Genomic DNA, 22579 nt, shown 5'->3' with positions numbered 1-22579 from the left:
AAAACAAATAAAATGCATTTTTAATTATTTTAATATCTGTGACGTTTTTCTTCTTCCGGGGGAGCGCCGTACGTAATCGACTACGTCACGTCTGGTTACGTTGCTACCCGGAACCAGGAAGCGTTCCCGGAAACGGCTGTGGATCCGAATGGCGATTCCAAGACTTCCAAATAAACCCGTAATATGAGCGACTGGAAACCATATCTTGACATGAAGGAGCAGGTCAAGGCTGTTCAGGTATTGCAAACGTACACCAAAAAGTAAAAATAAAATTTAGTAATACTCTTTGGCTGTAGTGACGTCAAGCTAACTTGCTAATGTGTAACCATAGCTAAACTAGTTCACAAACTTCTCAAGGTAAATTGAACAAAACTTTGGCTCGATATTTCTGAACTAAGTGTGAAATAAAATACGTTTTTTTTTTCGTAAATTTTATCTCTAAATTAAGTAATTTGCATCCAATGTGTATTACATTTACATTTAGAAGTGGGTTGTAATGTTCTAATAGAAGCTTATAGTTTTATATTAATAATTAAGTATTTATTACTTATTTCATGCTGTTCTATTTTTAAAACTGCAACCAATTCTTATCCTGTTGCACCCTACTTCTTATAGCCTCTCCAAAACATAACAATGAAGTGACATTGTGAAGAAGAAGAAGAAGAAGATCTGTGACTGGAGCTGTGCAGACCTACATTACCCAGCCACCTGAAAGTTAACCGCGGTCTGCCATGTTTGTGACTGCATATCTTGCGTTTGTGGCCCTGGTGGTCCTGTGCGTGTGTCTGGAACTCGCAGCACGACGCATCGCTTCTCCACAGTCCACTCAGACAACTGTCGCCAACCCGTCCTTCCTCTCGTTCCAGAAGCTCTTCTTAAAAACATACCTGCTGGCTCTATGGGCCGACTGGCTGCAGGGGCCCTACCTTTACAAGCTCTATCAGCATTACAGCTTCCTGGAGTCCCAAATTGCCATCTTATATGTCTGCGGTCTGGCCTCGTGTGTGCTGTTTGCCCCCGTGGCTGGCTGGTTGCCGCAGGTTCTGGGTCGAAGGCAGTTGTGCCTCCTTTTCTGTGTGTCCTACTCTGTGTGCTGCCTCACCAAATTGTCTCGGGACTATTTTGTGCTCATTCTGGGTCGTGTCCTGGGTGGACTCTCCACTTCACTTCTCAGTACGGCCTTCGAGGCCTGGTACGTGCACTGCCATGTTGACATGCATGATTTTCCCAAAGAATGGATCCCTTTGACATTTGGAAAAGCTGCAGACTGGAATCACGGGCTGGCTGTGGGCGCTGGGCTTGTTGCAAACCTTTTAGCAGAATGGTTGGAGCTGGGACCGGTAGCTCCCTTTCTGCTTGCCATACCAAGCCTAGTGGCTTGTGGTTGGATGGTATTTTTCGATTGGGGTAATGAGGAAAAACTGGAACGAGGAGCTCAAAAAGACAGAAGCAGTGCTCATCCTGGCCTACAAAGTGCTCCTCAGACTCGATTTCGGCGGGCCTGTCTGGAAGGTGTGCGCTTTCTGTTCTCAGAACGTCGAGTAGTACTCTTGGGTGGTGTGCAGGCCCTTTTTGAGAGTGTACTTTACGTTTTCATATTTCTGTGGACACCCGTGTTGGAGCCACAGGGCCCACCTCTTGGCATCGTCTTCTCTTGCCTTATGGCAGCCAGCATGGCAGGATCAACACTGTTCCGGCTGGCCACATCAGCCCGCTACCGGCTTCAGCCGGCCCACCTGCTGGGCTTGGCCACACTTCTTGCCTTCTTCTCCTTCTTTATGCTGACATTTTCCACGGCACCAGGCCAGCCAAAGCCTAGGGAATCATTCCTGGCCTTCCTGTTGCTGGAATTGGCCTGTGGCTTCTACTTTCCCGCCGTAAGTTTCCTGCAAGGCCGCGTGATCCCTGTGGAACGACGGGCTGCAGTCTTGGCCTGCTTTCGTCTGCCTCTCAACCTGCTGGCATGCTTGGCCTTGCTGGCGCTACATGGTGAGGTGTCAGGGGCTGGTGCAGGTGAGGCAGGTAGCGGCACCAGGCACATGTTCGCCGGCTGTGCCGGAATGATGCTGGCAGCCTTGCTGGCCGCTGTGAGCCTCTTCACTTTGGGGAAGAATGATGCAGACCTGCGACTAGACGGGACCAAAGGAGAGGGTGAGATTTAATCAGGACGATGAGAGGATTTCCGGTTCATCAAGTTTAGTAGTCAAGACACCATGCTGTATACATGTTTAAACTATATTTACAACAAAACCTTTCAAATAAAGTACTTTTGTCAAATGGCTGCTTGTATGCCGGAAGTTTCTTTTTTTTTTTTGCAAAGTGTTCAATGGTATAGCAGACCAAAGATGATGTTACATTTTTATGGTTGTTCATTCAGTGTTGTTTTATAGCCAAATTTGTAAGTGAATAATAACATCAGTACATTAAGTATTTATTTTTTACAGTTTGTCTGTAGTTTTATCCATGTAAACTCTGTTTCAGATAGCTCAGTCAGCTCTATGGGTAAATTATTGGGTATAAATGTATAATTATTTTATATTTTTAGAAATTGATTAAAATAAAAAAAGCAGGAGTACCTGTGTTCAAGAAAATTTTTAAACATCTGGATTAGTCTTGCCACATTTGTTATTTTTCTTTAGGCGTGCATGCATAGAACCAAATAAAAAGCACAATCATGTTGTTTTAAACATTCACATTTAAACACAAAGTAAACCAAACCTGACAGCAAAATTACCTTTTTTTCTTTTCTTTTTTTTTTTCTGCAGACTTGGGTATTTTCACATTTGTTAATTGCAGAGCTATTGCATCTTCTACGCTTTTCATAAGTTAAAAAAAAATGTAATAAAACTTTCTGTTGAGCATTTTTGTTTATTGTAATCCATGGCAACTAAACAAATTATGGCTTATGAACAAACATCATAAAAAGCACCATAAATGCATATTTCGTCAATATAAAAAATTAACAAATACATAAATAAATGAAGAAAAGAAAAATAATCGGTTGTGAACTGTAATGGCCACAGTAAAAATACAATATTTATTTGAGATTGTATTTGAGGAAAACAATAATTTTGAAGTTTTTTGTTTGTTTGTTTGTTTCTTTTTCAGTGAACTTCACCAGAAATGAGTCAGTACTTGACTTAATCTGTCATTTTTATATCAGGGGTGGATGCATTTACACATTGAGTCATGCCTTGTATGGGGGTGTATATTGCTAGGCTCCTGTTCTATAGTGTACAGTGTCAGTTGTACACTTATCTTTCTTCTGACAAAATCGTTTTAACACTCATCTTTTTCTTTAGAAGCAGAACAAGGCTCCTAATAAACTGGAAAAAATATCAGTTCATTGTTAAGAAAAATTACATGGGATTTTTCCAATGTGTTTGTGTTATTCATAGGCCTAGTGTCAATCATCAGTGTAGAGATTTCATTTATTTTTACTTTTATCAACACAGTATTAACACTACATATAATTTTTCTATCATCTGTGTTTTGGATACAAAGTAATTATTTTGTAATATGTTTGTACCATCTTTACAAGCCCATTCCTGTAACCACACAGTATAAGAGAAACAAAAACAGACAACTAATGGTACAATGAAACTCCTTATCTACTGAGATATTGATGTTGAACTGTCTGTTGTTCATTAGCTCAATATAAGATCACAAATGAGTGAGTGATGATCTACACTGTCTGGCCAAAATAAATAAATTGCACACTGTTTAATATGATTATCAAGAGTTTTCCTAGAATAACTCTTTCAAAATCTGAGCCCTAGAATATTCCTGTCATAAAAGAAGATGATGTGATAACCTGGTCATTCAGTACATTTAGGTCATCAGCCTTTAGTTTAGACCTGACCTGAATGATTTAACTCCAGATCATAACACTGCCTCAAAGATTTGTACATGGACTATGCATGATGGGTGCATCGATTCATTCGCTTCCCTTCTTATCCTGACATGCCATCACTATTCAGGTCTATTCGAACTCATCAAAAAGTCCAATCTATATGCCCCTAGCAAACCAAAGCTGATTTATACCTAATTAGTCTCACTAACAAGTGTTTTTTCTTATGGACACATAGCTGTTAAGCCCCAATCCAATTAGTTCTTGTCACATTGTATGTGTGGAAATGCGCATAATTTCTCTATTAAACGCAGCCCTGATTTCTAATGTAAGTTTTTTGTTTTGTTTTTATTATGCAACTTTATTAAGTGTTTAAGTGATCTCTAAACATTTTTTATTTCCGACTACGTTTCTTCCAAGTTGATATAATCCTGCCAGGTGTTAATAATGTACTGGAGGGTTCCAATAATTACAAATCTTAGTTTTTTTCCTCCCCTTGTTTCAGGCCAATAATTTGATTATTCTGAAAGGGTTTTTTTTTTGGCCAGACAATGCGTCATATGAGTGATTTTTGGACATCTGGATATATTTGCAAGGCAAATGTGTTGAAATTAATCTTTGGAGTGTCACAGTTTTAAACAATTCATTGTTCCTTGTTCTACCAAACCTGATTTAACCCATAAAGTGCAGAGTAACCATGTTGGAAAGCCACTAGAACTGCAACTTTTCCTGACTAAATACAACCCTGACAAACAGTAATCAGTCATTTATTCCTATCAATCTTTTCTGACCTTTGCATTTTTATAATGATCCCCACATCTTAAAGTAACCTAAACAACATCTCACGATAGTGTACGTCATCAGTGTCCACTCATCCGGGTGCTAATGCTGGTGAGGTACGTTCTGCAAACAAACAAAAACCTTTCCATGCCCGTGTGCTGTTTGTGAATGTGCTGTCGTCTACACAGAGTGAGTGAATGTATATTTATTTTGTATATGTTTGGCAGTATTAGGCTGCAGCTGAACATTTTATCTAGTGCCTTGGTAATTATCAGGGTTCTGTATGGAACCCCGTAAATGAAACGGAGATTAAAGGGCAAAAGGTGAATGCCTCAAACATGAGATACTCCTACTGCAGTGTTAAAGGGGGTATCGTTATAGGTCATGCTATAATAAGTATATGTGTAATGCCAACACATACCACGTGAAGGAATTTGTAGTGCTTTTAATTTAGATTGTGATGTCTGGGTCAGACTGTAGGCAAATCAAATGAAAGTTTGACAAGGCATTTCGTAAACCAAAGGGGAATCAATATAAAAAATAAACAAATGAAGGCATTGATTACCAGAAAAAAAAAATTGTCGATAAGAAGAATTCCTTGTCATGGAATGTTCTTATTTAATCCGTTCACTCTGATAATAGGGTTTTCTCTGCATGGCATCATAATTCCAGCTGTTGCACAACATCTGGTACAGAAAAGTTGCAGCCTCACACAAATTCACTGGCACAGAACATATTAATAGAGTATTTACTACATATATTTCTTTTTTAAAAACCAATAGGCAAAATAGCCCATGCCACCTAAAGAACCCATTAAGAAGGAAGCACCGAAGAAGGACGGCGGCTTCTTTTTTACCATTCGGAACGCGTTGGGTAGGACTGCAGACAGTAAGGTGGTGTGGATGTCTCCCAACACCTTGCGGAATGCGTAGCGCTTTTGCACGCGCTCGAAAAACGACTGGAGGTTGGGTCTGCTTCCGTCCTCCCAGTACTTCTTGGAAAGTCCCAAAAACTTAAGCCTGTGCAACGTGGCTCCAAGATATATATCGGCTAGCGTAAAGTCAGGTCCACAAAGCCACAACTCATTCTTTTGACCTGTGAGCAAAAGAAGTGGGGTTATAAATCATAAACGTTGTGCTGTAGTGTCTTTTTAATGAACAATTTAATTACACAGAAGCATTTCAAAACCAAGCATTTCTACCATTTCAGGTATAAGGAGAGTACAGGAGCGTGTAATAATATGATAAGCTGTTGGAGTTAGAGAGCACCAGTAAATTCAAGAAAAAAATCAAGTGAAGTTAATCAACTTAATTATTCATGGAGATAAACACTTTTTTTGATTCCATAGGGCTATAACCCCAGATACTGAAAAGATGATATGTAACCTTAATATCTATATTATGAAGGTAATAACCTTTAATATCCGAACTTATAATTCCTTCTAAGTTTTAATATACAACTTATATTTCTTTTTTTTCCACCAAAAAAGAAAGTGCTGAGGAAATTAAAATGGTTGAATAGCTATGCCAGGCACCATATGGAGCTATAATAATTTTGGGTTGACATCTGTTCAGCTGTTTTGTAGGTTATGTGCTATATGTTTAATTCCTTTGTGCTTTAAGAATGTATTGCAGATAAATGAACTTTACATAAATTCCATTTAAATTGTTGTAACTGTCACTAATCTTTTTTTTTTTTTTTTATGTTGTCTGTCACATGTGATACTGGACTGAAATAGTATGGCCTGTTACCTAAAATGGCAAAATAACAAGACAGAAATAAGTGATTGTTAAAGTAAGAAAGACAAACTTGCCTTGATATTCCAGTTTTCTCTTTTCAAGTTCTGCCTCTACCTGGTCTAGTACCATTGCCAACTCAACAAGGATCTTCTTCAGGTAGTTCACATTATCATGGTCCAATATCTTTGCCTGGTAGAACAAGATAGACCTGTCAACCAACACCCTATACCAGAAATTTAATGCATGAAGCCATTTTCTCTTACTGTTATTGCATAAAGAAGTTACATTTCAATTCAATTCAATTTTATTTGTATAGCGCTTTTAACAATTGTCAATGTCGGAAAGCAGCTTTACACAATCAAAAGAATTATTTAAGTTTGTATGGAATGTGAAAGTGGATGAATCAAAATGGTCAGATAGTCCCTGATGAGCAAGCCGAGGGGGACAGTGGCAAGGAAAAACACCCCTATGGTAATAGGAAGAAACCTTGAGAGGGACCGGACTCAATAGGAAACCCATCCTCATTTAGGTGAAGCAGAAAGCAGGAATTAATCTGCATTCATACTGTGTGTTAGGTGGCAGGCAGTCCAGCATAACAGTTGATGTTAACTGATGTTAATATGGAGTCCAGGTAGTTATTGGAGGCTCAGGTAGACTTGGAAATTCCAGTTCTAAACTGTCGAGCAACTGCAGCCAAGTCATTTAAAACGTAGAGTTATTTGATAGTTTGACTGACTTATTCTGCACAGGTTTGTTTACAGACCTTTTATGTTTTAGTAAAAAAAAAAAAAAGTCATACTGTGCAAACACTAGTCAAAATTTTTATTTTTATTTTTTTTTTTTAAGAAGATACGCAGACATTAGCTCTGGCTGCAAGACACATAACAATGTGGCGGTTATAACTTATTAATTTTGTATAGTCTATACTTACACAACTACTTGTGCAGTGGACAGATTTTTTAAATTAATGTAATTTTCAATATGGTGATGCTAGGAGTCTCCAGTGTCTGAGCATTAACAGGATAAGTTAAGTTAACAGGATCAATAAAGTATCTATCTGCCAATCTCTCTATCTATTTTCCTGTCTTATTAACTTGAGTAAAGAGAGCAACTGTTAATGGCTTTTTTTTTTAAATAGACGTGATAAGACATAATCATTACATAAACGTTATCCATATAAGGATAATAAGGTACAACATAATGTCCTCTAATAAATGAAAAAAAAAAAAAAAAGTTGCCGCCCTATATTTGGGTTAATATTCACACACTAGGGGGCGCTCTTGCGTGGCTATGGGGTAGGACGTGTTTGGCTCGTGCTCTCGCCGAACTCTTGTTTTTTTATATAAATAAGCGCTTTATTTTTCGAAAACACTATATAAAATTTTATATGATTTTACTTTAAATTAAGGGGGAAATTAACATGCGGGTCAATGGCGGAAAAACTACGCAAATATAAATACGACGCATCATCTAATACTAGGCCCAACGTCGCCTCGTCTTCGTGCTCCACCGTCACCCGGTCCCGAGCAACACCACCCCCTCCGGGCAGTCCGGAGAAAATGGATCCTGAGGCCTTGAAATCCGAGATTCTTCGTTCATTAAAAGAAGACATCTCGGCAGTAATTAAGGCTGAACTAAAAAATGCGCTTGCCGATGATTTCAGCGCCCTTAGGAACGAAATACAATCCGTTAAAAGGGAAATTATAAACAATGCGGCGGCCTTTCACTCTGAAATACAGGAGATGAAGACCGTGATACAGGAGGTGGAAGGCGGCCTATCAACGTGCTCAGACGAGGTGACAACTTTAAAATCTGTGGTCACTTGTTTGAAAACAGAGGTAGCTGAGCTAAGAGGGAAATGCGAGGACATGGAGGGAAGGATGAGAAGATGCAATATCAGGATAGTGGGGGTAGCTGAGACGGAGGGATCAAACTCTAGTGTATTTGTTTCGAGGCTGCTGAAAGAAACACTACAACTGGAGAAGGATGTGCTTGTGGACCACTCGCATAGAATTCAGGCTAAAAGAAGATCGGATGGAAAACCGCGTGTCATCATGGCTAAACTTCATTATCACCAAGACTGTGTCGAGGTGTTGAGCCGTGCGCGCGCTCGGGCTCCGCTGAGATTTAACGGAGAATCAGTCGCCATCTTTCCGGATTATACTGCGAGTGTTGCCAAGGCCAGGGCTGCGTTTACCGAGGCTCGGAATCTACTGCGCAATCGTCAGGGTGTCCGGTATGGCATTCTATACCCAGCCCGTTTACGTGTTTCACACGACGGGAGAGAAAAGGTGTTTACAGATGCAGAGGAAGCCATGAGGTATATCAGGAAAAACATTATCCCCACAGAGGCTTAAAAACTATGAAAACACTTAATTTATCCGTCTATACCGTTTTCCAGCCTAGACCGCGTTTCAGTGGAGCAGTGACCTTTTAGTTCGCGTTGTTTTTAGCTCCTTCCAGAGGACGTACAGGGTACTGTTCAGTCATGAGCAGGAGACTTTCCACAGATAATTCTGACATGACAATATTTGCTTAATAGTCTCGCTGCTGATGGAAACATCACAAATTTTACTATTGATATATCGTTAAGGTTTCCTTCCCTACTTTTTTTTTTTTATTGTTGTTTGGTTTATTTATTTTATTGGTATTATTATTATTATCATCATCATTATTATTGTTGTTATTACTATTTTATTATATTTTTTTAATTAATAATATAGCTCTTCTTTAATTGTGAGCTTGTATTGATTAGTTGCAGTTTAAGAGAAGAGTCTAATAGTATTGCCTTTGCTGGTGTCAATAGGCTTACTTTAACTGTTTTTCTTATTGCTATTACCATTATTATTACTATCTTATTCCGCAGATTTTACGACATATCATAATGCGCTATTTGAGTAACTTTAGTATGGTGGGTTTGGCGGGAGCGTGAGCTGTTGGCTCTGTAGAGCTCCCAACACAAACACTTAATGTGTGGATTTGTTTTTGCAGGGTATTTTGTTCACCATGTTCTTGTAGGTGATGGGGGGGAGGGGGGTGGGGTTTTATCCGGGGTTTTTTTTTCTACCAGACTTATTCTGTCAGATGTCCATGTTAATTTTCACTCACTTTCAAGTTGCTTTTATGGATTTCATACATATAAATACTTCCCCTTAAGATGACGGCTATCCAAACTTTTAAAGGGCTCAATGGCTGTTCAGTTAATTTCGTGAGCTGGAATGTTAAGTCACTTAACCATCCCGTGAAACGTAAAAAGGTATTTGCACATTTAAAACAACTTGATGCGGACATCGCATTTCTTCAGGAGACTCATTTACGTACAACGGATCATTTCCGGCTCAGAGGGATTTGGGCGGAACAGATATATCACTCCAATTTCCATTCAAAAGCTAGAGGTGTGGCCATACTCATCAAGAAAAATATACCATTCACTATGACTAGTATAGAGGCTGATTCCTTGGGGCGATATGTTATTGTGGTGGGCCAGCTATATTCCCTCCCAGTCATTCTGGCCAATATTTATGCACCAAACTGGGATAACCCTGCATTCTTCTCAAATATTTTCTCTCGGTTACCAGATATATCATCGCACCACCTTATTCTTGGTGGCGACACAAATTGTGTACTCTCCCCCGTTTTAGACCGTAGCTCGTCCAAAAAAGCTCCCCTTTCTAAATCAGCACGTTCAATTAAACTTTTTCTTAAATCATATGGTATAGCTGATGTTTGGCGGTTTCGTAACCCAATTTCCAGAGAATATTCCTTCTTTTCTTCTGTTCATAAGACCTTTTCCCGTATAGATGCTTTTTTCCTAGACAAGAGACTTCTTCCTTTTATTACCAAATGTCATTATGGAGCTATAGTTATATCTGATCATGGTCCCCTAATTATGAAAATGCGTATCCCCAATACACAATCCAGCTACCGTCCCTGGAGGTTAAACTCCTTGCTTCTATCAGAGGAAGCTTTCACTGAATTCATTTCCTCTGAGATTGCACTATTTCTTGAGATCAATCAAACACCAGGGATGTCCTCTTCAACTATATGGGAGTCACTTAAGGCATATTTACGAGGCCAGATAATTTCATATTGCGCAAAGAAGAATAAAAATGACACTGCACGTTTTAAAGAACTGGCTGATGAGATACTGGAGCTAGATAGACTATATAGTTATGTACCCTCTGCAGACATAATGAAAAAGCGTATACTTTTGCAGACTGAGTTTGATCTCCTGTCAACAAGGCAGGCTGAATATCTTCTTTCTAAATCAAGACATATGTCCTATGAGCATGGGGACAAGGCTGGGCGAACACTTGCTCATCAGCTAAAACAAAGAACTGCCAATCAGTCTATCCCTATAATTAACAATGAGCAAGGTTTAAAAAATACTGATAGCCTTAAAATTAATGCATGTTTCCGAAATTATTATCAGTCACTATATACTTCCGATTCATGTGTCGATCCTCTTTCCCTGGAGGACTTTTTCAATAATATACATATCCCTTCTATAGATCCAGTGAATGTTGCTGAATTGGAAGAAAATCTCACGGTGGAAGAAATAGCCTCAGCAATTGCATCTATGCAGAGTGGCAAGTCACCAGGACCGGATGGTTTCCCAACAGATTTCTTTAAAAAATTTTCAGAGCAGCTTTCACCTTTACTGTTATCAGTTTTTGAAGAGTCACTTTCAGTAAAATCCCTACCACCAACCATGCGTCAGGCAGTTATCTCATTAATCCTTAAAAAAGACAAGAACCCTCTCGAGTGTAGCTCATACCGTCCAATCTCCCTACTTAATACCGATGCCAAAGTGCTCGCTAAAGTCCTTGCGCGACGTTTAGAGGGGGTGTTGCCCTCCATTATATCACCTGACCAAACGGGGTTTATTAAGAATCGTTATTCTTTTTTTAACATCAGACGACTTTTGAATATTCTTTATGGCCCCTCCCCACCTGGCACACCAGAGGTAGTTCTCTCATTGGATGCAGAAAAGGCATTTGACCGTGTGGAATGGGGTTATCTTTTTAATACTCTGGAGAGGTTTGGATTTGGTCAAAAGCTTATATCATGGATAAAACTTTTATACACATCTCCATTAGCCGCTGTGCGTACTAATAACAGCATATCTGCTTATTTTGAGCTTCAACGTGGCACGAGGCAGGGATGCCCTCTGTCTCCACTTTTATTTGCAGTCGCAATGGAACCACTTGCTTCAACTCTGAGACAAAGAGCCGATATCCATGGTATTCAACGGGCAGGATTGGAACATAAGGTGTCGCTTTATGCAGACGACATGTTATTGTATTTGTCACAACCCCTGACAAACTTACCCAAGTTAGTGACTCTACTTACAGAGTTTGGCAAAATATCTGGCTATAAAGTTAATATCCAGAAGAGTGAACTAATGCCTGTTGGTGATGGGGTCATTCTGTCATCTTTAAGCTCAATTCCCTTTAAGATTAGCCCTAAAAAATTTAAATACCTTGGGATTTGGGTTACGCATGATCATAAAGACTTGTTCGGAGCCAATTATCCACCTCTCTTATCCAATCTTAAACAGGATCTTGAGCGTTGGGACCACCTTCATCTTTCATTGGGTGGAAGAATTAATACAATAAAAATGAATGTATTGCCCAAATTTTTGTATATTTTTCAGTGCCTTCCGTTATTTTTAACAAAATCTTTCTTCTCCAAATTAAATAATCAGATCTCAACCTTTATTTGGAACAAAAAAACACCAAGAATTAAAAGAATTATACTGCAGAGACCTCGTGCAAAAGGAGGGATGGCACTTCCAAATTTCATGTATTATTACTGGGCAGCCAATATAAGAGCGCTGTTATTCTGGTTAAATAATGACATTAATCCCCCTGTTTGGACAATTCTGGAGGGGGCCTCAGTTAGGCCCACTTCTCTAATAGCATTATTGTGTTCTAAAATACCATTTATTCAACCAATCTCTAGTTTGACCTCTAATCCAGTTGTTATACATTCAGTTAAAATCTGGAATCAATTCAGATTATCGTTTTCCCTTAAGGAGTTACCACAGGCTGCCCCAATTGCTAAAAATTACATGTTTGTTCCGTCTATGATGGATGATGCCTTTAAAGTTTGGGCTAGAAAGGGTTTGGTCTCACTGTCTGAACTCTATATTGATGGAAATTTTGCATCCTTCGAACAGTTGGTGCAGAAATACGACATTCCCAAATCACATTTTTATAGGTACTTGCAGCTTCGGAACTTTGTAGCATTGAATTCTAATAATTTCCCATCATGCCCTCCACTTTCTTTATTAGATTCAATATCTGAATGTAAATCAGTCCAAAAACGAACTATACGCAGGATTTACGAAATACTCAATATGTATGATTTAACACCCTTAGACTTACTTAGGAATAAATGGGAGACAGATTTAGATGAACCAATCTCAGAGGAAATCTGGCACAAAATAATACAGGGAATCTTCTCATCATCCATTTGCCTTAGACATGCTGTAATACAATTTAAGATTGTGCATCGTCTACATTGGTCAAAAGTCAGACTCTCTAAGATTAAGGCTGATATAGACACCACGTGTGACAGATGCAGACAGGCTCCTGCAACTCTGCTGCATATGTTCTGGACTTGTCCAAGACTCTACATGTTCTGGACCAATATTTTTGAAACTTTTTCTGGAGTATTTGGAGAGATAGTAGAGCCAACTCCATTTGTTGCATTGTTTGGTGTGCCTCCAGAAAATACCAGTTTTAACCAAAGGGAAATTAAAATATTGGCTTTCTGTTCCCTTTTGGCTAGGAGATTAATCTTGACTAAATGGAAAGATCCTGATCCACCAACATTTAGCCACTGGATAAGGGAGGTGATGCACTGTCTTAAACTGGAGAAAATTAGGTATACAGTTAGAGGGTCTACTGACACATTTTACAGTATTTGGCAGCCTTTCTTAACTTTTGCTGAGGTTATAAACGCAGATAAGATAGTACCGCAAAGGAAGTGTGTGTGAAGATTACTTATTATTATTTTATTTATGGACATCTGATTGTTATGGCATCCTTGTGTTTGTCTGGTTTGGGGGGGGAGGGGGGGTTGATTTTGTGTTCTCTTTTGTTGTGGTTTGTTGTGTTTTTTTTTTTTCTGTAAAGTTTGAAAATAAATAAAAAAACTTTGAACAAAAAAAATATTCACACACTAAACAAATGCTAAACAAAGAATATGGTTTTTGAAACAATCCCATTTCACACTATCTTACCATGAGTTTTTTCTGCTTTGAAAGATAAGGCTCTGTCAGCTGTGGCTCCTCGTGGTCCAGCTTCATTAGTTCAGACGCTGCATTGGCCAAGTGTCCTGATAGAGTGGAATGATAAAATAATATGTTCTGAAGTGACTCAAATCTGATATTTTACCCTAATGTGACACAGATCAGATTCTTTAGTGCTGTCTGAATGCACAAATCTAATGTTTTTCAAATAAAATCAGTGGCAATTTTGTATGTTGTCCTAGATTATATAATGTATATTTCTGATATGTGGTCATTTAACTTAAAGGAGAACGATCAGATCGGAATGCATGTGACGTTTTGCCTGACATCATCATTCAGCACTAGCAGTGCAGGGATAGCTACAGTAGTACTAACCACAAAGATCAGTGCTTGTTTCCAAAATGTTTTATAGGGGGGAAATGGAGCTGACACTAAAACAGAATGCTTTGGGGAAAAAAAGTTAAGAAAGACCAATTTAAACAAATGTTAAACAATGTTCCAGTTGAATGAGTACAATAAGATCTATGGTTTTGAAGAGTTTTGTAGGCAGATGTGAGCATACTTTTTAATGAAAGATTTCCAACAAATTAGGTTGTAATGAGAGATGTATACTTAAAAATCTAATTTGAAATTTTATGGAATTTTCATCCAGCAAATGGAAATCCACAAATATTTACCATAAAGGAGATTTATTAGGGCTTGTGCATAACTTTGCTGTAGTCATTAAAACCATAACAAGACATCGGGCTGAATCAGGTCTACTGGTTTGATTTACTGGTCTGTTTCATTGCATAATGCATGTGCAATGCAGTTCAGTACAAATAAGCCATATCCAATAACAGGGGTGTTTGCATAACCACCTTGCATTCTTTTACAGCTGAGGTTCATGCCAATGCAAGGTCAACACTTGATCAAATAACAGCGGACGTAAATCAGAGAGTCCCAAAGCATTTTAATGCAGCTGGCGTTAATGCCATTAAAAGGTCAGCTCTCCTTTTGGAGACAATACATTTGTTTTAAGTTGTTTTTTAAATGTAAGAATTCAGTAACACCCAGTGCCAAAAAACAGGTTTTATGCACTTTGACTGCAAATTGCAATGAAACAGTTTCAACAGAAAGCACTAAATTGTGGCATCACTTACTACGTATTTCAGCAGTGGCGTACTTTGGGATCATGGAGTCAGTGGTGAGCTCAGGGTGGAGGATGCAGCCGTGTGTGTATGCATCCATTGGCAGGCCATCCAGAAGCTCTCGATATTGCTTCACCCGAGCATGCATGGGTGTGCCTTCATCTGGAATAAGTTGGGATATTGTATCTGTAGCAACACACATAAACAGAACATACCTTATTACACGTACTGCTTTAAGTATGGACTTGTAAACCTAAGCTCCTTTATGTGCCTTCTCATATTTAAGAAATGATTTAGTACTTCACAGATGCTAGTTAATTCCTTATTCTGCGAAATAACATGGCTCAGTTTCAGCCATGTGTGCACCAGCTGCATTGACCCATTAAGAATAAAGTAGAAGAAACAGCCAACTTTTGATTAAAGTCATTGCAGGCACATTTGCTTTGTTTCAATGCAACTGACGCAAAGGACTAAAGAATGCTTTGAAGATGGAGCTGAAAAAGAAAGACAGGGCACACGTGTCAAGCTCTTTCTACAACATCTTGATACATTAGGGACAAGGGATGAAAGCAGCCTGGCTATCCTCCAGACTGCTGACTAATCAGTGTCTACCCTGCACCTGCACATCTCTATCAGGCTTGAGGAGAGATCTGCTGCAAAGCTGCCTTAGAGTATGTCAACCTAATGCTTCCCCTTATCCCTGTGAAAATCAGGACTGATTGACGTCAGTCGGTGAAAGCCACGTCACCATGCAGGATAGGTTTCACTCCATTAACACACTTGTTTGAACTTGGCAAAGTGTTTTATGTAGTGGTTAACTGGAAACAGGTGGAGGAACCATGCACAACCTTCTGCTGGTGTGAGAATATATCAAGAAATATACCCACTTGGACTGACATCGGTAGTGTAACTGCCATACAGCTCCTGGGTCCTGGTTTGGATCCAGAACTTGGCATAGAGTTTAAAGGCCGACAGCTTCTCTACCACATCCTAAAAACATCCTAAGTTAAACTATGAATATGTGTTAGCTGTACAGGGTGTACTCCCACCTTGCACAACTTTGATAAAAATGACTAAAGATGAATAAATGATCATGTCCACCATCTTGGCAAAATTCAACCCTTTCTAATTCTACCTGATCAAGAGAAAGCAATATTCAGAGTATCAGGACACCTCACAACCTATACACCAACAGTAGAATCCCTCAATACTGTACCTTCAGACACCGTCTACAGCTTTAATCAGGAACAATGAGCGTTTAAGAACTAAAAATGCAGGTCAGTAACTTCACTATCCTTTAAAATGGAATGTTTGCTTTTGTGAGAGTCACAATCTTGTACTGTAATGTGTACAGTATGCTGTAGAGCCTTAAGTGGTCCACTGACAGTTCAGTCTTTCAGAATCCTTAAACGCTTCTAGAAATAAAGCATTAAAATAACGTAAGTTAAAGAGAACAACCGAGGCTAAAGCTCCATCTTCTTTCTAATTAGCTTCCTAAAAATGTCAATATTTCTTTTCCTCCTATAGTGACTAAGTGACATCTCCTACCCAAGAGTCTTTCTTAGGGAGCGTAGCTGTCTTGCACAAAACAAAAGCCTTTTAAGCTTACAGAGTTCTTTTTTTTTTTTTTTACAGTTTAACATTTACTGTATATGCAATTTGTTGAAGTGACATTGTTGTAGGGGTGTCTGAGCTTTTAGGTCAATAATCTTGTCAAATTACTCACTCACTCCCTTCCTTCAGACTGTCAGGTCCTAAGCCTGCTTAAGATAATTTAACTAGTCTTTATGGGCCAAGTTTAGATATAATACAAACATAGAAGAACCCATGCCCCAAAGTGTGGTTCACCCATGCCCACGGGAACCAAAGGCCCGGCCATCTGATTTAATCCCACAGAAAAGCTAAGGCAGCACAATTCACCACAAAAAACACGACAGAAAGACACCAGAACATGCAGTGCAAGCAAAGAGCCCAAGGTCACCAACCCATCTGTCCAAAATCCCCAGATCCCAATTAGATTGAGCACCCATGGTTCTGATCCACGGAGGCCCCACCCTACAAATCACAGCAGTCAAATGATCCTCTACCAACGTCCTACTGCCAGACACCACAACACCACCCTAAGAGACCCTTCAAAGCCATGTCCCATGGAACCAGAGCTGCTCAGTGGCACAAGAGAGCCCAAAGTCAATGTGGTTTTAATGTTATGGCTAATCAGTTTAAATTTATCTATCTATCTATTTTTTAATCTAGTATAAATCCCATAATTTACTCTATTCAATAAGTATCTCTATGCTCTTTGCCTCTCGGTGTAATGCCCTTACATCTGACAATAATCAAACTCAAATTAAATTCATTGTCTCTGTCTTGTGACTGTCAGCCTTACCTCCATCCAAAATTTTAATACTTACCACCCACAAAGTTGGTCTCTAAGTATTCGATGATTTGGTTGTAGTCACTGACGATGGTGTCTCCGTGTATGAAGACAGGCACCTCCTCTCCAAGGTTAAGCCTCATGAACCAGGGCTCCTTGTGCTCGGTAAGAGGTAGACTCACATCCCGCTCTTCACATAGCAGACCCTTCTCGTTAATCACCAGACGCACCTGCCAGACAAGAAACTTCAGCTCAAGGACATATTTAATATACATCAAGTTAGATACAGGACTCTTGACAATAAATTCAATCCTCTTTTTAGGATTTAGTTTGTTTTTTGTAAACTTTCCAGACTTTCTACAGTATGTGCAATTTTTAAAGGACACTTAATACTTTAAAGAAGCACTAAAATATTGTAGAGCTTGTTTTAGAGAAGCCAGTGTTAGAATGGGAGATGAGAAAGACGAACCAATAACCTTTAGTGTCTTCAGTCTATAATGCTTGGATATATTGCTTTATTATTTGAATATTCTATAAAAAAAACATAAATTTGAAAAATCAACAGTGCTGTTTTAAGGATGTAACAAATACCAATCTGAAGCTAATTATTTTACAATAATGGCACATCCCTAGGTATTTCATTTATTCCACCAACAATTGGCAATACAATTTTTTATTCATTACAGAACAACACAATTTTCTATGCATTTTTTTATTTAATTAATGCTATGGAATGTCTGCATTTTATCCCTTTTTATCTCTTTCTTCTTTAAAGTTAATAATAAGGCGCTTTAGCCTGAAGACTTCCCTATGTGAGAAACCATATGTTTACATATAAATTACAGCTCTCCCACTGACTGTATCCAAGTGTTGACACTGGAGACTCCTTACAAAAACAACACCAATTCACCATTAACCAGTGTATGTAATGCTTTTACTAGACTTTTGCTGTTTTAGGAAAATAATTATCACTTTTTGACCAATCAGAATTCTAAAAAAAAAAAAAAACATTGCAGGATTTAGGTTATGTGACAGTTAAATATTATCAGTAACATAACAGCTGATACAAAAAAAAAACAATTATACATTAGTACTGTATATGCACAAAGGAGTTACTTGTTAAATAAACTGCACATTGGAATTAAAAGGTCAGTTTACCATAAATTAACAGGGTGTTAGAACCTAGTTTTAAAGACAAGCTGTGCAGAATTTATTGCTGAGTGGAACACTTGAGACCGTCCCTTATGTTGTTTGATCAGTGATACTTGATATGCGCCAAAGGCTCCTGTTTGTCTGTACTGCATGTCCTGAACTGAGAAGAGCCCCGAACACAGACGCTATTAGTTGTCATGGGAGCCTACTGAAAACAATGTCTAGACTGAGATCTTTTTTCTTTTGAATTTGAACCTGGTTAATGAATAGTAAGTTTGAAATTTCCATACAGTATACACAAGAAATGAAGTGTTTGTAAAAATTAATGGAAAAAGAATGGCAAGCAAAACCTTTTTTACAACGTCTGTTGGCTCCACGTCATGTTGTTCATGGTAGCCAGCCAAACTTTGTATGCTGAGGTATTTAGTGTGTCTAATATACCTGATGTGCTTGAATGGCTAAGCTGCATTACTGAATGATTTGAATAGTGTTCAAATTATTTCATCATGTAATTATTTTGTATTTAACTTCACTCTCGTTAACTGCATATCATTCTGCATACCATCATCTGCCAGCTCGATTCCACTGCTTCCACAATGCCCCTGACCACATTATAAAATAAATCACCAGACACATTGTCTACAATCAAATGTCTCTCCATCTCACCCGAAACAAACTCTAGGATCCTAAAAAGTCTGACAGAAACTGCCCTAGCTGCATGTCTGACAAGCATCATGTCCCAAGAGCAGCAAAACTGCCACCAGATCTCATCATCCTCAATGTTTCAGGAGCATCTGACACAGTCAACTTGGACTTGACAGTTTTTTTTACAGTCATATAAAAAGACTTAGAAGGGATGCATATCTGCTTTATGAAGATTTTTCACGGATGTCCCACATGGCTTCATGCTTGTCGTGATACTGACATGGGTTTTCATACCATTGCTGATGGCACGCAAGTTTCCTCCATCAGACACTCATGTTTCTGCACATACTGTATCTTGCAAACAGCTTATCATGGATGGCAGATCATGAGCTATAAAGCTAAGTCCTAGCAAAACTGAACCTAGAGATGCATCACCATATGCATTCAAGGTAAACTCTCAAATCTAAGAAAAAAAAAACATCTTTTACTAGTCGTTCACTAGCTGTCCTTCCTTGGAGCACTCTGGGTAGGTACTAACCACAGCATACTAGGAATGACTGATAAGACCGGTTGTGGGTACGCTTTGATCATCACAAATTGCTTTTGTCGCAGTCTCTCAGACCTTTATGCTTCCCCACATCGACTTGTAAACTGACTGTTTACTTGCTTACTAATATAACCGACCCCTTGACAGGTGCCACTGTAATGACAAAATGTATGTTTTATCTTGTTATGGCTGATCAGTGTAAAGACAGTGTGAAAGTCTCAAAATACAAGTTCTGGTGAAAAAAAAAAGGATCAGCAGGTTGTTCAAAATGTTGCTTGATTTTAGAAAGAAAGCTGTGAAGTTGTAAATGTGTTTATGATCTATAGTTGCTGATCCAGCTGAATAGATGAATCATAAGTGACTGCTTACCCTCCATAAATGCAAGCTATAGTATATGAACTAATGGAGTCTAGATGCTATATTGCACCTTTTTTTTTTCTAGAAGAGCGCCATCTGATTGTGCTCAAACTCATTAAAAGGTTACTAGTGAGGTGAGTAAAACACAAAGCAAATGAAACAATTTTAAATATAGACAGTGTGCTGTGGAAGCTCAGGGATTAATGTTCTACATCAGTGCTCAGCTGATTATTATTTTAAATTTGAATACTTAAACTACCAGATAATTGCTTTCGAGAACTTGTGCAAAGCATCCGCTGTATAATTGGACTGCATCTTCTCTAAACTCTAAGTTGCTTTGGAATAAGTAATTGTTTCCAGACATGTTACTGAGCAAATATCCAATATCAGTATTGAGTCAACAACAAAACCGATCCAGTTATTCATGGAATTCTTTTTTTTTTTCTTGGGATTCCTTTCTCTGAGTCACCGCATCTGATCATTTGATCCGCAAGTTATTCACACAAGTTTTAAGCTAGATGCCCTTCCTGCCACAAATCAACCATTTTTCCTGGCTATGGATTGGCACGAGGGACGCCCTGCATCTCCAGTGGCTCTGTATTTTTAATATAGGCACAGAGTTAAGTGCTCAGTGAAATCCAGACTCTCAGCAACCAAGAGCCTCAAATGCCTGAGAGACCTCTGCACCACATTTACATGCAAAAATAGTACAGTAAGGTAGGTTAGTGCTTTAATTACAAAACACTTGTTTTAATGCATACATATTTATAGGATTCTGAATAATAATCAATAAAATCTTTTTTCAATTATGAAACCACTTCAGAGTAAACATGCAGCCTTTCATACTACACCAGGCCAGCACAAGGCACAGTGCACACACATTCACACACTTGTTCACACCTAGGAGTAATGTGAAGTACCAAATACTTTAATGCCATTTTATTATCATAATAGTATATTATTATTATTACTACTGATGTGGGTAGATTTTTCAAATAACGCTTATAATTTTGTTGTTTGAAATATTCAATTTAATAAACACCCTAAAATATTCAATAGACAGAAGACAACTGGATGTGCATTCCATAATTTCTGCCAGTTTGTTTGGAAAGGCTTTTTCTACCTTAATCGCAATGTTAAAGTCATCCTTCTCATTTCTAGAAATACAGATTGAATTTAAATAAATTAACAAATGAATGAATCCTCACTTAGCACTCAGCAGATAGACCTGACCTTATCAGCTGGTGTGTAACAATCCAATGTCCATGCCTGTCAAGTGATACCAGAGGCATGTCACTTATTCGTTTTGCATTTTTAGAAACACTTTAAGCATATCACTGAAAAGATAATATGGAGCACTGAATTTAAACAATCTGACTAACTGATAGCAGATTCTGATTTAATGTCATCCTGTCTAAACAACTGAATATTTTTTCTTTTATCAGGCCCAGAACATTTACTGCAATGCAAGAGGAAATCATGTCTGCATAAAACATCAGTTCTGATACATTACACAGGTACAACAATCTTCTATGTTCGGCAATGATGCAATGTTCGATATTCTTGTATGTATTAAGTACAAGCACAAAAACAAGCCAGAAGGCCGTCAAATTGAGCATTAGCTATAATACCGTTAAATACATTTTTGCCTATGGACCCAGATTACTTTACACCAGACCTGTATGCTATATATATGCTCCATTTGTCTAAACATGGACGAATCTCATCTAATGCTTTCATCTGAGTCATAATTCAGTGTTGAGACATTTCATTGACTTGCTGGAGATAATGTGTCTGCGTCCAGGATGCTACGACACATTAAAAGTTGAGCCTCATAAAATGCAGCTCGGCTAGTAAGTTCGGTGGGGGAGAAGGTCTGCTCATCTTTGCTTGAGTGAAGTCGTGACTTCCATGTAAACCAGCCGCTTCACTGCCTTATATATGCCAACTTCCGGCAGAACAGTTCCCTGAACCCAGTCTTAAAGCTTGATATTGAGATGATCAGCTGAATCAGGAAATTCACAGGATTTTATGATGCCTGGAATCTCCAGGGCTGCATCATGCTACATCCTGAGTAGTAGTATGCCAGGCACATGCTCACAGTGGCATCTACTACAAGATACATCTCAGTCAGTTTTTTTCTTTTTCCCCTCATAGCCAGGCTGACATGTTTTAATGAATAATTTAAAGAGTAAGATCTAAGTCCCTGACCATGCACAATGGTGAAAGCTGTCAAAATAGGTCATGCATCCCTTAAAATAAAATGATTTGGAGCATCGGTAATTATACATGTAATTATACTGCACAGGTATAATCCCAGCATCTTTAGCTATAATAATAATAAAGCAAATAGATGAATAAAAATGAATGCAGTGTTTTTCCCAGTGTGTCCTAATGCATAACATGCAGTGTAGAGCCAGAGCTCCTCCATTTTGCTAGCTATGTGTTTACCTTTTGCGAGCTGAAAGACTGAGTCCAGTGGTACAAAACGAGGCGGTCTTTAGAGAAGGGCTTGTGCTCCACCGGCGGCTCGTGACTCTCCTCTCCGTCCGCGAGCTTTCCGTCCTCGTCCATGGCAGAGATGGGCCACCAGCTGCAGTTGGTGGGGGTGACATGGTTGGAAGACGCCATGACGGAGGATGCTCGTGCGTGCGAGAGAAAGGGTACCAGCCGGGGAGGGATGATGCTGATGAGAGAGAGAGAGAGAGCGGAAGGAGGGAGCGCAATAACAACTCGCGGGATCTTCA

At 38.8% G+C, this 22579-nt stretch overlaps 2 protein-coding genes across 2 annotated transcripts; one reads left to right on the top strand and one right to left on the bottom strand.

Moving 5' to 3' along the window:
* The first annotated feature begins 117 nt into the window (after positions 1 to 117).
* mfsd5 (major facilitator superfamily domain containing 5) lies at positions 118 to 2281 on the top strand. Its single transcript, XM_053482711.1, has 2 exons — positions 118 to 237; positions 616 to 2281. The coding sequence occupies exon 2, from the start codon at positions 732 to 734 to the stop codon at positions 2160 to 2162; it is 1431 nt and encodes a 476-aa protein (XP_053338686.1). The 5' UTR covers positions 118 to 237; positions 616 to 731; the 3' UTR covers positions 2163 to 2281.
* A 316-nt stretch (positions 2282 to 2597) lies between these two features.
* Positions 2598 to 22513, bottom strand: gdap1l1 (ganglioside induced differentiation associated protein 1-like 1). Its single transcript, XM_053482712.1, has 6 exons — positions 22284 to 22513; positions 17169 to 17361; positions 14770 to 14943; positions 13619 to 13713; positions 6444 to 6558; positions 2598 to 5725 (listed from the first exon to the last, which is right to left on the bottom strand). Exons 1-6 carry the CDS (start codon positions 22461 to 22463, stop codon positions 5382 to 5384), a joined length of 1101 nt encoding a protein of 366 aa, XP_053338687.1. The 5' UTR covers positions 22464 to 22513; the 3' UTR covers positions 2598 to 5381.
* Between the last annotated feature and the right edge of the window lie 66 nt (positions 22514 to 22579).

The sequence above is a fragment of the Clarias gariepinus genome, chromosome 22 (genome assembly GCF_024256425.1).
Source record: "Clarias gariepinus isolate MV-2021 ecotype Netherlands chromosome 22, CGAR_prim_01v2, whole genome shotgun sequence".
NCBI classification, from domain to species: domain Eukaryota; kingdom Metazoa; phylum Chordata; class Actinopteri; order Siluriformes; family Clariidae; genus Clarias; species Clarias gariepinus.
Note: the sequence above shows the minus strand (reverse complement) of the source record. Positions and strands in the feature narration are given on the sequence as shown.

Coding starts and splice junctions, on each gene's coding strand:
- mfsd5 (XM_053482711.1), top strand. CDS start 732: ATGTTTGTGACTGCATATCTTGCGTTTGTGGCCCTGGTGGTCCTGTGC.
- gdap1l1 (XM_053482712.1), bottom strand. CDS start 22,463: ATGGCGTCTTCCAACCATGTCACCCCCACCAACTGCAGCTGGTGGCCC. Junction 14,944..17,168: donor AGAGACCAACTTTGTGGGTG/GTAAGTATTAAA, acceptor GTGTTGCTACAG/ATACAATATCCCAACTTATT. Junction 5,726..6,443: donor GAGAAAACTGGAATATCAAG/GCAAGTTTGTCT, acceptor TTTTGCTCACAG/GTCAAAAGAATGAGTTGTGG.